The sequence below is a fragment of the Brassica oleracea genome, chromosome C2 (genome assembly GCF_000695525.1).
Source record: "Brassica oleracea var. oleracea cultivar TO1000 chromosome C2, BOL, whole genome shotgun sequence".
Lineage (NCBI taxonomy): Eukaryota > Viridiplantae > Streptophyta > Magnoliopsida > Brassicales > Brassicaceae > Brassica > Brassica oleracea.
The window spans coordinates 1,097,156-1,111,443 of record NC_027749.1 but is presented as its reverse complement, the minus strand read 5'-3'; the positions used below and the strand labels follow the sequence as shown (position 1 = coordinate 1,111,443).

At 38.0% G+C, this 14,288-nt stretch overlaps 3 protein-coding genes across 3 annotated transcripts; 2 read left to right on the top strand and 1 right to left on the bottom strand.

Moving 5' to 3' along the window:
• The first annotated feature begins 774 nt into the window (after positions 1-774).
• Positions 775-3,334, top strand: LOC106325115. Its single transcript, XM_013763142.1, has 6 exons — positions 775-1,083; positions 1,208-1,883; positions 1,974-2,036; positions 2,506-2,717; positions 2,792-2,907; positions 2,987-3,334. Exons 1-6 carry the CDS (start codon positions 1,036-1,038, stop codon positions 3,096-3,098), a joined length of 1,227 nt encoding a protein of 408 aa, XP_013618596.1. The 5' UTR covers positions 775-1,035; the 3' UTR covers positions 3,099-3,334.
• Positions 3,335-4,001: 667 nt separating this feature from the next.
• Positions 4,002-5,715, bottom strand: LOC106326768 (ribosomal RNA-processing protein 14-like). The gene is made up of 2 exons (XM_013764689.1): positions 5,604-5,715; positions 4,002-5,211 (listed from the first exon to the last, which is right to left on the bottom strand). The coding sequence occupies exon 2, from the start codon at positions 5,209-5,211 to the stop codon at positions 4,198-4,200; it is 1,014 nt and encodes a 337-aa protein (XP_013620143.1). The 5' UTR covers positions 5,604-5,715; the 3' UTR covers positions 4,002-4,197.
• A 381-nt stretch (positions 5,716-6,096) lies between these two features.
• LOC106326767 (cellulose synthase A catalytic subunit 3 [UDP-forming]) lies at positions 6,097-11,130 on the top strand. The gene is made up of 15 exons (XM_013764688.1): positions 6,097-6,232; positions 6,322-6,391; positions 6,565-6,760; positions 6,842-7,047; positions 7,115-7,217; positions 7,311-7,491; positions 7,603-7,869; positions 7,970-8,315; positions 8,390-8,527; positions 8,611-8,736; positions 8,820-9,032; positions 9,165-9,426; positions 9,588-9,790; positions 9,879-10,229; positions 10,302-11,130. The coding sequence occupies exons 2-15, from the start codon at positions 6,368-6,370 to the stop codon at positions 10,884-10,886; spliced, it is 3,201 nt and encodes a 1,066-aa protein (XP_013620142.1). The 5' UTR covers positions 6,097-6,232; positions 6,322-6,367; the 3' UTR covers positions 10,887-11,130.
• The last annotated feature ends 3,158 nt before the right edge of the window (positions 11,131-14,288 follow it).

Here is a 14,288-nt window from a genome sequence, read left to right as displayed (position 1 = left end):
GATGTCATACCTTAAATTGGTGAGATAAGTTCCTTAGCATACATAAGGCTTCTCCAAGCACACAGAATCACAAACGAAAGTCACCCACCCAGAATCGTTAGCTTCTATGACTCTATGAACCATAAAAATTTTAAAATCAAAATCTTGGGTTTTTTAGCTCATTGTGTAGAGAAAGTGAGAGATATGTTGTGTTTAGTTCACAAGAATGGAAAAAAAAGAAGGGTAAATTGATTTTGGGAGCATTAAGAGCTTCAAATTGGTTGTTCATGGTGGTTGTGGTATTGATGACAATGACAATCTTGTAATTACTTGAAGATGATGAGGGTGAGAGAGTAAAGATGTCATTTTCGAAAAAAAAAGAAAAAAAAAATTGATGGCGTTTTCGTAAATTATATGAACTTGTGGGGTGAATAGGGCAAAACCAATTTTCAAAAAAAAAAGAGGTTAGTTTTGTGTTTGACTTTAAGTTGTAGGTCAATTTTGCAAAAAGCTTTTTTTTTTTTTTTTTTTTTTTTGTTATTTGGCGAGCAAACCCTTGTAATAAAATCAAAATGTGTAAATCTAAATCCACACTTTAAAAAAAAGTCAAAAGGGCCCGAGGATACAGTAATAAGCTCTCCCAAGATTCATTTCGAAAAGCCCAAACCACTATTCCCTCCAAATAATCAATGAGCCTGTTTTGAATTTGAATACCTTTTTAGATCCCAACACAAAAAAAAACAAACACACTTTTTGTTCGTGTCAGAGGTTTATTAAACTACGCCCTCATCGCGCGCTCTTCCTCCTCCTCCTCTCTCTCTCTCTCTCTCTCTCTCTATCCCCTCAGCTCCAAACTCTAAGAGGTCTCACAATCCAAATTCGAATCTCCACTAATCGACCATCAGATCTTAAACCCTACCCTAAATCACTCAAATTCATTTTTTCCCCTCGAGAATCAAAGGAATCTGTAATCACCATTTTCTGAAATTCCCCTCAGATTCACCTCTTAGAGGGTCTCCGTCTTCGCTCGTCTCGAGGAATTGATTTGACTTAGCAATGGATGTCTCTCGAGGGTTTTCGTTAATTACCAGATCCGACCTAAAGGTAACACCTTTACTCTCTTTGTTTCTCCATTTTAGGTTTTCTTCGGACTGATCTTGTTTGTTTGATTGTTTGATGATAGTTTGTCTTTTAATTAATTATATTGTTTTAATTTTTGGGGGTTTAGATCGTAGGCAATGAATTGGATGAAAAGCCCAACGAAAGACAGAGTTTTGTTAAGACAGTTGTTGATTCCGACAAGGGAGCTTTGGTTAAGAGAACTGAAGTGAGAAGTGGACTCTCTGTTTCCAGAAGCGAGAAGTCTTGTTCCACTGATGTTAATTCAGAGTGTGCGAGTTCCAGTAACGATCCGATGAAGCTGTGGGAAGCGATGAAACAAAACGGGTTTCTATCTAACCCTCACGGCGGGGTTTCAGCGTCGTCTTCTCACGGAGGGATACCTGCTCCTCCAAGGAAACGCTGTCGGAGAAGCAAGAGTAATGATGCTACTGATATGGTTAAGAAGAGGAAGGTTGAGGTTGCGAGGAAGGAAGAAGCTGAGAGGTTTGCTAGGTTAGCTGCTCCTAGTGGGCTGCTCAATGAGCTCAACCCTGGGATTATAAACCATGTGAGGAACAAAAGGCAAGTGCTCTCCATCATCCAAAGCATTGTCAAGTCTGATAAAGACTCAATGAGGCATCATAGTAAGAACTTGGAAGACAGCTACTCTATGCACTACCACGAGGAGAAATGTGTAAGTGAAGATAACGATACTAAATCAGGTAAGTACTCGGAAAATGCTAGTTCATTGTCGAGCGAGGAGGCAGAAGGTTTGAATCATGCTAGTGTTCTCACTGTCAAAGGTATGTTTCTTGAGTTTATTACTACTCAATGTGCTTGGTTGTATACTATCGTAGGTGGCTTATAGATAGATCTTCTTCTTTGACTTGCAGCGGCTACAGTAGCGTCTCAATGGTTGGAACTGCTTCATCAGGACATCAAATGCCGTGTTTCAGGTGACCAACAACTCATTTTTAAGATCATTGGTGCAATGAAAACTACTAGGTCTGCGGTTTAGAACTGAACCGATCTAGCCAAACCGAACCAAAATTTTCATTTAGTTAGATTACAAGTTCGGTTCAGTTTGGTTTTCGGCTTGGTTCGCTAATCGGTTAGTTTGGTTTTTTAATTTTTTATGTTTACCAAATACCGAACCGAACTAACTGAATTAACCAAAATTTCACCGAAACAATTGAACTAACTGAGTTATTCGATTTTAGTCTAACCAAAAATTTTAACCGAAATATAATCAAATATAATCGAAACCAAAAACTTCAGTTAGTTTTGGTAAAATTAAAAAAAAAAACCAAACTATCCGAATACAAACCGAACCAGAGTACCTGAAAACCGAACTAACCGAACCCACATGCCTAAAAACTACAATACTTCTGGCTTGTTCCTGAATCATTTTGTGGTTATCTTCAGCTCTTCGCCGTAGCAAGAAGAGGGTCCGAGCAGTTGTGACGACAGAGCTACCTTTCTTAATAATGAAAGAGTTCCCAGCTGATCAAGAGAATGACCCAAATCTACTCATCAATCGAGCTTCGAGGTCTTCAACGGTGGATAACCACAAGAACAGATGGATGGCGCTGTTTAACCAGCTGGAACAAACACTATCAGAAGAAGAGAAACAATTGGTAAAGAAGCTAATATACCTATAACCACACATCTTTAGCCTCTGATTTTGAGTTAACGAACTTGAAAAATTCAGGAAAACTGGTTAAACCAAGTGAGAGAGCTGCAATCACATTGTGACAGAGGTCTGCAAAACCTGAGCTTGAGTTCTGGTCAGAACTTCTTACAGTTAGGGATGCCGTTGCACTCTAGGTATATGACCATTTCACTACTTGTTCATCTCATTACACGGTTAAAAATACTTGTTACTCAAATCTTAATTGTGTTGCAGAGCTGGGGATGCACTTCTCTCAGATAAGGATTTTGTCGTTAGAGCAGCCGCAGCTTCCATTTACTCGACCTGTAACTTTCTAGCATCAAAGGAGAATATAGCCTTTACCTGAATTCCTTTGAGCTTCTGACCAGTTTCTGATTTAAGCTTTTTAGTTGACAACTTTAGTTTAAGCTTTCATGGCAGAGCTTTTTCTTTCTATGTCCATCTGTAACACTAGTAGCATTGCTCATCAGCCTTGTCTTTTTCTACTTTTATAGATTTATTTTCTCTGAGTTAGTTAACACCTGAAAGTTATAAACATCTCGTCTGATTAGTAAACTATTATTAATAGTTATTGTATCATGATCCGGATATTTTCCATGCTTATAGTATATATTTATCTTGGCTTTGAATCACAATTTTGAACTTGTTCTGCTCTTAGAACAGAGTGTCTTCATTGATTGAACATTCAAAAGAAAATCTCCATTATTAAGGTTGTGTTACAATGAGAGGATCCTTACAAACTTACATGACATTACAGTTGCAAGGAATCAAACATTAATATGACATTCATACAAATAAATGAAATAAACAACAGTATTCTTTACTCTGGAGAGTGTTCTCTCTGTTCTTTGCTCTTCTGTTGTAATCTTTAGGGTCTCTCCCATCATCATCACCCATGATAGCTTCCTTCTCAAGGCATTCCAAGAGTTCCCACACTCCTCTGTTTACTTCTCCACCGCACATCTCTCTTCTCTGAGTCAGTTCCTCCTCTTCATCCGGCGTAACTGGCGACCGATCCTGAAGCCACACATCTAGCAGCAGCCCCAAGCCTCTCCTTCCCAGCTTCAACGCTCAGTTTGTTCTGTGGGATTGCCTTAACCTGAGCTAGAGCTTCATGAGCTTTCAGAGATGGTTTGAGACATGGCATCCAATTTTTTTTCAAGTTAATAGCTAGATGTATGTTCTGGAATCAAATTTGAACCAGGCTAACCCGTAATCAACTTACAACTCGGTTTAGTTCAACTCTATTTCAAAACTTGATAAAACCATTAACTTTTAAGTAACACACTCTGTAACAAACATTTGATAAGTCTGCAAACTTCAAAACAAAACGAACTAAAGAAGACAACTGATATTGCTAGGGACTTTACATGAAAATTCCCAAAACAGCAAAAGATAATCTTTGAGATGATCACATCTTGGAGCATATGGAAGATTTGAGTTTTCTACTTTCCATCATTGACAAACCCTTCTTTACGACCTTCAAACCCAGGGCGCAAGAGCTTCTTCTCCCTCTTTGCAATCTTCCTCTGCTTATTCTGCTCAATCCTCTCCGCAATGTTCCCTGATCTCTTCTGCTGCTTCTCAACCCTAACCTTCTGCTGCCCTTCGACTCTCTCCTTCCACTTCTCCGCGTTCTTCTCCTGCCTCTTCTTCTCCTTGTGAATACTCTGCTTCAGCAGCTTCGGGTCGTCGTGAACCTTGATACCAGCCGCTCTGCTTGTAGCCGCCTGCCACGAGTGCTTCTTCGCGATCACTTCGCCTTTCTCCGGATCCTTCTTAGCAGCTTCCAGCTTCAAAGCTCTCTCGAGCTCTCTAGACTTGGAGAGCCTCCGTTTCTTTGTACCCTTTCCGTGTTCCTCGTCGTCGTCGATCTTGAAGTAACTGAATGTAAGATCCTTAGCAGCTTCTTCCACATCCAGCTTAGCCTTATCCTCCTCCTCCACAGTCTTCTCCCTCTTTCTCTTATTAGGCACAATCTTCTTCCTCTTCTCATGGCTTCTTGGTCTCTCTGAACCTCCACGGCCGCCTTTAAGCTCATCAATCTTGCGGTGGAGACGCTGCCGCAACTCCTCGTAAGTAACAGAATCAGTCATAGCCTTCTTGTGATCAGCTTCCTCCTCACTCTCATCATCATCATCAGAAGCGACCACATTACTCAACTTCTTCTTCTCCTTCTCTATCTTCTGCTTCAGCAAATCAAGAGTCGTCAAGGCAGACTTCTCCGGATCCAACCTATCCCTCCTCGCTTTCTTAAGATTCTCGGTCGTTTTCCTCTTGGCTCTAGCTTTCTGAGCCTTGCTTAGACCTGGAAACCACTTCCTTTCTGTCTCATCAGGTAAGTAGAATCTCGCGGGGATGAGCTCTACCATTGTATCGAAAAACTCGGAATGCTGATGAACCATTGACTTAATAGTATCCAATCCAGAATCAACAACTTTCTCCTTTTTCTTTGCCATCTATAACAATTACCAAAGCCAAATCAGAAGCTAATAACACATCAAAACTATACAAAAAGAGTTAACAATGGGACACAAGAGCTTGTAATATATTTCAAGCAATACGTTATATTATACATAGCTCTTTAACTAAGCTAATGCAGATACTTTAGGCCTGAATCTTGCAAGACTTGTTACAATTCTACTTATTTACTAAATCTCGGATTAACAGAAGCTCACAAAGTGTATAAACACAAGCTTAATCCTATCAAAACTATTATATTGTATATAACGTGTTATCTTCAGTTGTGAACGATTCTTACTCTAAAGGAATTAATTTTCTTAGCAAGAAGACAAAACCCAAATAGAAAGACGAGGACTTTATTGGAGAAAGTACAGAAGGCGAGACTCACCGGTACGACGATGGTGAAGCAACGGCGACAGAGTGGAGACGAAGAAGAGGTTGCTTCGAAAAGTTTAGGGTTCGAATGGTTATGTAACTGTCGTCTATCAACGGTTCGGTTTAACGGAATCGAAATAACCTAAACCGGGAATCGAATCTCGGTGGGCCTGATGGTCCTTGGGCCTTTAAACTTCTGACCCAGTTACTGTCGTCTTCAACCTGATGTAAATGTTGGAGCATCTCTATATTCACCGTCACTCTGTCGGTATCAAATTAATATATTTTTAATGCATAATTTTAAGTAATTCAGATTTTATTTCTACAAGTTTTATCGTAAGTTAAAAAAGTTTTTTTTTCACTGTTACGACACTGTAAAAAAACGAAATGTGGAGTTGTCGGTGGTGGTGGTTGCTTGGTTGGCTATGAAAATGATTTATTTTTTTTTTCCTACCGACGGATATGATTTGTTACAATATTAATATTATTATTGTTTTATGAATCAGAAGAGTGACAAGAGGCAAGAGCAGAGACAAATAGCAGCTTACACATATCTCTTCTCTCTCTCTTTTAGAGAAAGAATCGCAGATTCAGAGAGATCTGAAGAGTCACCTCACAACGACTCCATCTTCAGATCTCATGGTAAGCTTTCTCTCATCCAATTTCATCTTCTTCTTCTCAGATTTGACTTCTCTTACTCGGATCTAACCGTTTTTGATGATTCCGAGCAGTTTTGAGCTATTCCGACGATTCGGTGATCGGAGAAAGTAAGCGACGATGGAATCCGATGGAGAAACCGCGGTATGTTGATCATCGTGATCATGTTTTTGGCTACTTGTGTATTGGAGAGATCAGGAGATTTAGATAGTGATTTGAGTGGATTTGTTTACTAGAGAGAGATCTGATTTGGTTTCTAATTTTGGAAACTGTGTGATTCGACTTGGTTTCTAATTTTGGAAACTTGTTTGTTGTAGGGGAAGCCGATGACGAGCGTCGGCGGGCAGATTTGCCAGATCTGCAGCGACAGTGTCGGCAAGACTGTTGATGGCGATCGTTTCGTGGCCTGTGATATCTGTGGATTCCCTGTTTGCAGGCCTTGCTACGAATACGAGAGGAAGCACGGGAATCAATCTTGTCCTCAGTGCAAAACCACTTACAAGAGGCACAAGGGTAATGCATACTCTCCTCAAATGTTTTTGAAGCTATGTATCAGATTAGTACTTACTGTAATTTGATAATTTTAATGTATAGGTAGTCCTGCTATTCCCGGTGATAAAGATGAGGATGTATTCGCTGATGAGGCCACCGTTGAGCTTAACTACCCGCAGAAGGAGAAGATTTCGGAGCGGATGCTTGGATGGCATCTTACGCGTGGGAAAAGTGAGGAGATGGGGCAGCCTGAGTATGATAAAGAGGTCTCTCACAATCATCTACCTCGTCTCACCAGTAGACAAGATGTAAGTCTTTCTTCTTTAAGCGTATTATACATTGGAGTTTTTGGATCTGATTTTTTTTTTTTTACAGACTTCAGGAGAGTTTTCTGCTGCCTCGCCTGAACGTCTCTCTGTGTCTTCTACTATAGCTGGTGGAAAGCGTCTTCCCTATTCATGTGATATCAATCAATCACGTAAATATTCCTTTTTTATCTTAATATTTAGCTAGGCTTTCTCGTTTATGTCAAAATTCTAAACACTAAACTATGTTGTTATTCGCGCTGCAGCAAATAGAAGGATTTCGGATCCTGTTGGACTAGGGAATGTAGCTTGGAAGGAGAGAGTTGATGGGTGGAAGATGAAGCAGGAGAAGAATACTGGTGGTCCTGTGAGCACCCAGGCTGCTTCTGAAAGAGGTGGAGGAGATATTGATGCTAGCACTGATATCCTCGCAGATGAGGCTTTACTGTGAGTCCTTGTTTCCTGTTATGCCTCAGGGTTATGACATTGCGTAACCTGAGCACCTTTTCTATTAAGAGATGTCTTGATGCTCATTTTCTAATTTTATTTATTGTACAGGAATGACGAAGCGAGGCAGCCTCTGTCAAGGAAAGTTTCGATTCCTTCATCACGGATCAATCCCTACAGGATGGTTATTATGTTGCGGCTTGTTATCCTGTGTCTCTTCTTGCATTACCGTATAACAAATCCAGTGCCAAATGCCTTCACTCTGTGGCTGATCTCAGTGATATGTGAGATCTGGTTTGCCTTTTCCTGGATTTTGGATCAGTTTCCCAAGTGGTTTCCTGTGAACCGTGAAACCTACCTCGACAGGCTTGCTTTAAGGTATGTTCTATTTCTCCATTCTTCCGAAGCAACTACTCAAAACGATTGACTGCGTATGACATTTCTCACTATAATCTGACCATGCTCTATTTTGGGACAGATATGATCGTGAAGGTGAGCCGTCACAGTTAGCCGCTGTGGACATTTTCGTGAGTACTGTTGACCCTTTGAAGGAGCCACCCCTTGTGACAGCCAACACAGTGCTCTCTATTTTGGCGGTTGACTACCCAGTTGACAAGGTGTCTTGTTACGTTTCTGATGATGGTGCTGCCATGTTATCATTTGAAGCACTTGCAGAAACATCAGAGTTTGCTCGTAAATGGGTACCATTCTGCAAGAAATATAGCATTGAGCCTCGCGCACCAGAATGGTATTTTGCTGCGAAAATAGATTACTTGAAGGACAAAGTTCAGACATCATTTGTCAAAGATCGTAGAGCCATGAAGGTAAGTTTGTAGTTTTAGTCATGTACTCACTCTTATTTGAGTATATGATATATTGACGTTTTATTTTCTTGCAGAGGGAGTATGAGGAATTTAAGATCCGAATCAATGCACTTGTTTCCAAGGCCCTAAAGTGTCCTGAAGAAGGGTGGGTTATGCAAGATGGTACACCATGGCCTGGAAATAATACAAGGGACCATCCAGGAATGATTCAGGTAAAGAAATTGGTTACACGTATGGTAACAGAGTATGCTTTCTCGAGAAGTTCATTTCCTGAAGTAGCATTTGTGGAATGCAGGTTTTCTTAGGGCAAAATGGTGGACTTGATGCGGAGGGCAATGAGCTTCCACGTTTGGTGTATGTTTCTCGAGAAAAGCGACCAGGATTCCAGCACCACAAAAAGGCTGGTGCTATGAATGCACTTGTAGGTTTCTGATCTCGGTGTTTTGACTTCGTTCTCTGAAAATCTTTTGCTAGTCTAATTTGGGTACTTTTTTAAATTAACAGGTTAGAGTTTCAGCAGTCCTTACCAATGGACCTTTCATCTTGAATCTTGATTGTGATCATTACATAAATAACAGCAAGGCTTTAAGAGAAGCAATGTGCTTCCTGATGGACCCAAACCTAGGGAAGCAAGTTTGTTATGTTCAGTTCCCTCAAAGATTCGATGGTATTGATAAGAACGATAGATATGCTAATCGTAATACCGTTTTCTTTGATGTAAGTCATACTTACCTATACTTTCATCTATTTTTATTGTTCTTCTTTCAAATTGGTTTTAGACATTAATATACATTTAAAACATTCAGTTTCTTGAGTTTTCTTATAGTTATTCCGTGATATGATTTCCAGATTAACTTGAGAGGTTTGGATGGGATTCAAGGACCTGTATATGTGGGAACTGGGTGTGTTTTCAACAGAACAGCCTTATATGGTTATGAACCTCCAATAAAAGTAAAGCACAAGAAGCCAAGTCTTTTATCTAAGCTCTGTGGTGGATCAAGAAAGAAGAATTCCAAATCTAAGAAAGATTCGGACAAAAAGAAATCAGGCAGGCACACTGACTCAACTGTTCCTGTATTCAACCTCGATGACATTGAAGAGGGAGTTGAAGGTACAACTGCAACTGCTTTTATTTCTTCTTTGGCATTCAAATTAGGGGAGGGGTTCTTTGTCTTCTAATTGGAATTGCTAAATTTTGGTGTAGCTTGTGCAAAATGCTTACCTTGTCTAGATAATTTCATGTTCTAACTATTTGACGTTTGTGAAACTCAGGCGCTGGTTTTGACGATGAAAAGGCGCTTTTGATGTCGCAAATGAGCCTGGAGAAGCGATTTGGACAGTCTGCTGTTTTTGTTGCTTCTACCCTAATGGAAAATGGCGGTGTTCCTCCTACAGAAACTCCTGAAAACCTTCTCAAAGAGGCTATCCATGTCATTAGCTGTGGTTACGAGGACAAATCAGATTGGGGAATGGAGGTACTTTTTTTCATTTTAACTCCCAACATAAAACTGCAATATTCTGAGATACTCACTTTGTTTATTCTTTTGCGCTGTCTTTCTCCAGATTGGATGGATCTATGGTTCTGTGACAGAAGATATTCTAACTGGCTTCAAAATGCATGCCCGTGGATGGAGATCCATTTACTGTATGCCAAAACTTCCTGCTTTCAAAGGGTCTGCTCCTATCAATCTTTCAGATCGTCTGAACCAAGTGCTGAGGTGGGCTCTAGGTTCCGTTGAGATTCTCTTCAGTCGGCATTGTCCTATATGGTATGGTTACAGTGGAAGGCTTAAGTTTCTTGAGAGGTTTGCGTATGTGAACACCACAATCTACCCACTCACCTCCGTCCCTCTTCTCTTGTACTGTACATTGCCCGCCGTTTGTCTCTTCACCAACCAGTTCATCATCCCTCAGGTTTGTGACACCTTGAAACAATCTCTAATTACAGTTCATAAACTTAACAGCTGTTGGTTCTATTGCTTGCAGATCAGTAACATTGCAAGTATATGGTTTCTGTCTCTCTTTCTGTCCATTTTCGCCACGGGTATACTCGAAATGAGGTGGAGCGGCGTAGGCATAGACGAATGGTGGAGAAACGAGCAGTTCTGGGTCATCGGTGGAGTATCAGCTCACTTATTCGCCGTGTTTCAAGGTCTCCTCAAAGTCCTAGCCGGTATCGACACGAACTTCACAGTCACGTCAAAGGCTTCAGACGAAGACGGAGACTTCGCGGAGCTCTACTTGTTCAAATGGACAACGCTTCTGATTCCGCCGACGACGCTGCTGATCGTCAACCTCGTGGGAGTTGTTGCGGGATTCTCTTACGCCATCAACAGTGGATACCAATCGTGGGGACCGCTTTTTGGTAAGCTGTTCTTTGCGTTTTGGGTGATTGTTCACTTGTACCCATTCCTCAAGGGTTTGATGGGGAGACAGAACAGGACTCCGACTATTGTTGTGGTCTGGTCTGTTCTCTTGGCTTCCATCTTCTCCTTGTTGTGGGTTAGGATCGATCCTTTCACTAAACGAGTCACTGGCCCGGACATTCTGGAATGTGGAATCAACTGTTGAGAAGTGTGAGCAATAATATGCTTTTGGGTGGTTGAAGAAACACATAATTATAAAGTTTATATTTATTGTTTTATTTGTCTTTGTGTATTGTCTGTTTTGTGTCGTGGTGTAAGATTAAAGAGTATTTTTTGTTTATGTGATGAAGAAGCAAGCAGTGGATATAGTTTCATGTTGTGTTTTTCAAGAGATAGAAAACATAAATCTATTGTTTGGAATGAGAAATCATGAAGAGACATTCGATGTATCCTCTGAGGATGTTCTGTTCTGCTGTAACTGCTCAGACATCACATCTCCTGACTTCTTCTATCGTTCTCGCAACCTCTTCCATCTTTGGCCGTCGCTCTAGGTTTCTTGCGACACAAGCTGAAGCATCTGAACCATTCCTTCTTCGATGATCATATTGGTTCTTTAATTTCCCTGATTCCCTTTTGAGATATTCCCATATGGTTTTTGCTGATCCCAAATTTATTACTCTCAAGCAGAGGCAGCACTTCATAATTTTCTTCTATAGCACTCCAAGCATCTTAGCTCTGATACCCGTTTGAAGCAATATAAACTTGGTATTTATATTTCACACTTACCAAGTACAATTCAAATAGAGCCAAATAGTGTTTCAAAAGAAAAAAAAGTGTTTCAAAAAAAAAAAAAAAAACAAGTACAATTCAAGTAGCATATATTATCCAAACATTTCTTAAAATCAGCCACATACTCTTACAGATGTCCTGAACACAACCAGTTGCTTACACATATAGATCTTGACAGAAGATCATTTAAACAATATAAACATTACTACAGTGTATATATATCCTTGGAACACTACTACAATATTTTCAAAAGCAAAGAAAAACAAGGAAGAAAGTAAAGAAAGATAGACGATGGTGTACTCGTGATCAAGTCAATTGGAACACTTGGAGATGTTCATAGAGATGCCATTGGGGAAAAGAGCACCTGGTGTACTCGTGATCATTCACTAATATACGAAGAAAGTCAACGAGGTTTGGAACCTTTGTTGTCTCCGTTTTTCTAGAAAATAGTGATTTTATAGTGGTTAGTCCACCTATTTAGAGAATATTATGAATTTTTACTAAATTGACAAAAAATTAACTTGATGCCCATGTACCATGAAAGATAGTTTAATATACATTAATACAAATATAGAATATGTTAAAATTTTTTAAAACAACACTAAAGCTCATAGGCTTTAGTATATAGAGCATTTACCGAGAAATTCAATATTTTCGTAGGGGTGAACACATAGATTTTGAGAAAAATTCAAAAATATGAAAATACTGTTTTAATGCATAGTTGCATCATTTACTAACATATGATAAGACCAAAAAGGTGTGGAACTTTTGTTGTTTCCGTTTTTCTAGAGAATAGCGATTTTATAGTGGTTAGTCCACCTATTTAGGGAGTATTATGAAGTTTTACTAAATTAATTGACAAAAAATTAACTTGATGCCCATGTACCATGAAAGATAGTTTAATATACATTAATACAAATATATAAAGTGTTTAAAATTTTTAAAACAACACTAAAGATCATATGCTTCAGTATATATAGCATTTACCGAGAAATTCAATATTTTCGTAGGGGTGAACACATAGATTTTGAGAAAAATTCAAAATATGAAAATACTGTTTTAATGCATACTTGCATCCTTCACTAACATATGATAGAGGTCAAAGAGGTTTGGAACCTTTGTTGTCTCCGTTTTTTCTAGAGAATAGTGATTTTATAGTGGTTAATCCACCAATTTAAGGAGAATACGAAGTTTTACTAAATTAATTGACAAAAAATTAAAATGATGTTCATGTACCATGAAAGAGAGTTTAATATACATTAATACAAATGTAGAATGTGTTTAGAAATTTTAAAACAACACTAAAGATCACACGCTTCAATATATAGAGCAATTACCGAAAAAATCCAATATTTTCGTAGGAATTAACACATAGATTTTGAGAAAAACTAAAATATATGAAAATACTATTTTAGTGCATAGTTGCATTCTTCACTAACATATGATGAAGGTCAAAGAGGTTTGGAACCTTTTATGTCTCCATTTTTCTAGAGAATAGCGATTTTATATTAGTTAGTCCACCAATTTAGAGAGTATTATTAAGTTTTACTAAATTAATTGACAAAAATTTAACATGATGCCCATGTACCATGAAAGATAGTTTAATATAAATTAATACAATTATAGAATGTGTTTAGAAATTTTAAAATAACACTAAAGATCATAGGTTTCATTATATTGAACCTTTACCGAAAAACTCAATATTTTCGTAGGTGTTAACACATAGATTTTGAGAAAAATTAAAAAATATGAAAATATTGTTTTAGCGCATTGATGCATCCTTCACTAACATATGATGAAGGTCAAAGAGGTTTAGAACCTTTGTTGTCTCTGTTTCTTTAGATAATAGCGATTTTATAGTGGTTAGTCCACCAATTTAGGGAGTATTATGAAGTTTTACTAAATTAATTGCCAAAAAAATTAAAAGATGCCCATGAACCATGAAAGAGAGTTTAATATATATTAATACAAATTTTAAATGTGTTTAGAAATTTTAAAACAACACTAAAGATCATACGCTTCAGTATATAGAGCATTTACCGAAAATTCAATATTTTCGTAGGGGTTAACACATAGATTTTGAGAAAATTCAAAAATATGAAAAATATTATTTAAATGCATAGTTGCATCCTTCACTAACATATGATGAAGGTCAAAGAGGTTTGGAAACTTTGTTGTCTCTGTCTTTCTAGAGAATAGCGGTTTTATAGTGGTTGGTCCAACAATTTAGGGAGTATTATAAAGTTTTAATAAAGTAATTGACAAAAAATTAACATGATGCCCATGTACCATGAAATATAGTTTAATATACATTAATATAAATACAGAAAGTTTTTAGAAATTTTAGAATAACACTAAAGATCATACGCTTCAGTATATAGAGTATTTACCGAAAAATCCAATATTTTCGTAGGGGTTGTTAACACATAGATTTTGAGAAAAATTCAAAAATATGAAAATATTGTTTTAATGCATAGTTGCATCTTTCACTAACATATGATGAAGGTCAAAAAGGTTTGGAAACTTTGTTGTCTCAGTTTTTCTAGAGAATAGCGATTTTATAATGGTTAGTCCACAAAATTTAGAGAGTATTATGAAGTTTTACTAAATTAATTGCCAAAAAATTAAAATGATTCCCATGTACAATGAAAGAGAGTTTAATATAAATTAATACAAATGTAGAATGTGTTTAGAAATCTTAAAACAACACTAAAGATCATACGCTTCAGTATATAGAGCATTTATCGAAAAATCCAATATTTTCGTAGAGGTGTTAACACATAGATTTTGAGAAAAATTCAAAAATATCAAAATATTA

What these genes read in the sequence shown, in the direction of transcription:
- LOC106325115 (XM_013763142.1), top strand. Translation starts at nt 1,036, where the DNA reads ATGGATGTCTCTCGAGGGTTTTCGTTAATTACCAGATCCGACCTAAAG. An exon ending in TAGTGTTCTCACTGTCAAAG is followed by an intron (nt 1,884 to 1,973) that starts GTATGTTTCTTG and finishes TTTGACTTGCAG; the next exon opens with CGGCTACAGTAGCGTCTCAA. An exon ending in CAGAAGAAGAGAAACAATTG is followed by an intron (nt 2,718 to 2,791) that starts GTAAAGAAGCTA and finishes TGAAAAATTCAG; the next exon opens with GAAAACTGGTTAAACCAAGT.
- LOC106326768 (XM_013764689.1), bottom strand. Translation starts at nt 5,211, where the DNA reads ATGGCAAAGAAAAAGGAGAAAGTTGTTGATTCTGGATTGGATACTATT.
- LOC106326767 (XM_013764688.1), top strand. Translation starts at nt 6,368, where the DNA reads ATGGAATCCGATGGAGAAACCGCG. An exon ending in CATTGAAGAGGGAGTTGAAG is followed by an intron (nt 9,427 to 9,587) that starts GTACAACTGCAA and finishes TGTGAAACTCAG; the next exon opens with GCGCTGGTTTTGACGATGAA. An exon ending in ACCAGTTCATCATCCCTCAG is followed by an intron (nt 10,230 to 10,301) that starts GTTTGTGACACC and finishes TATTGCTTGCAG; the next exon opens with ATCAGTAACATTGCAAGTAT.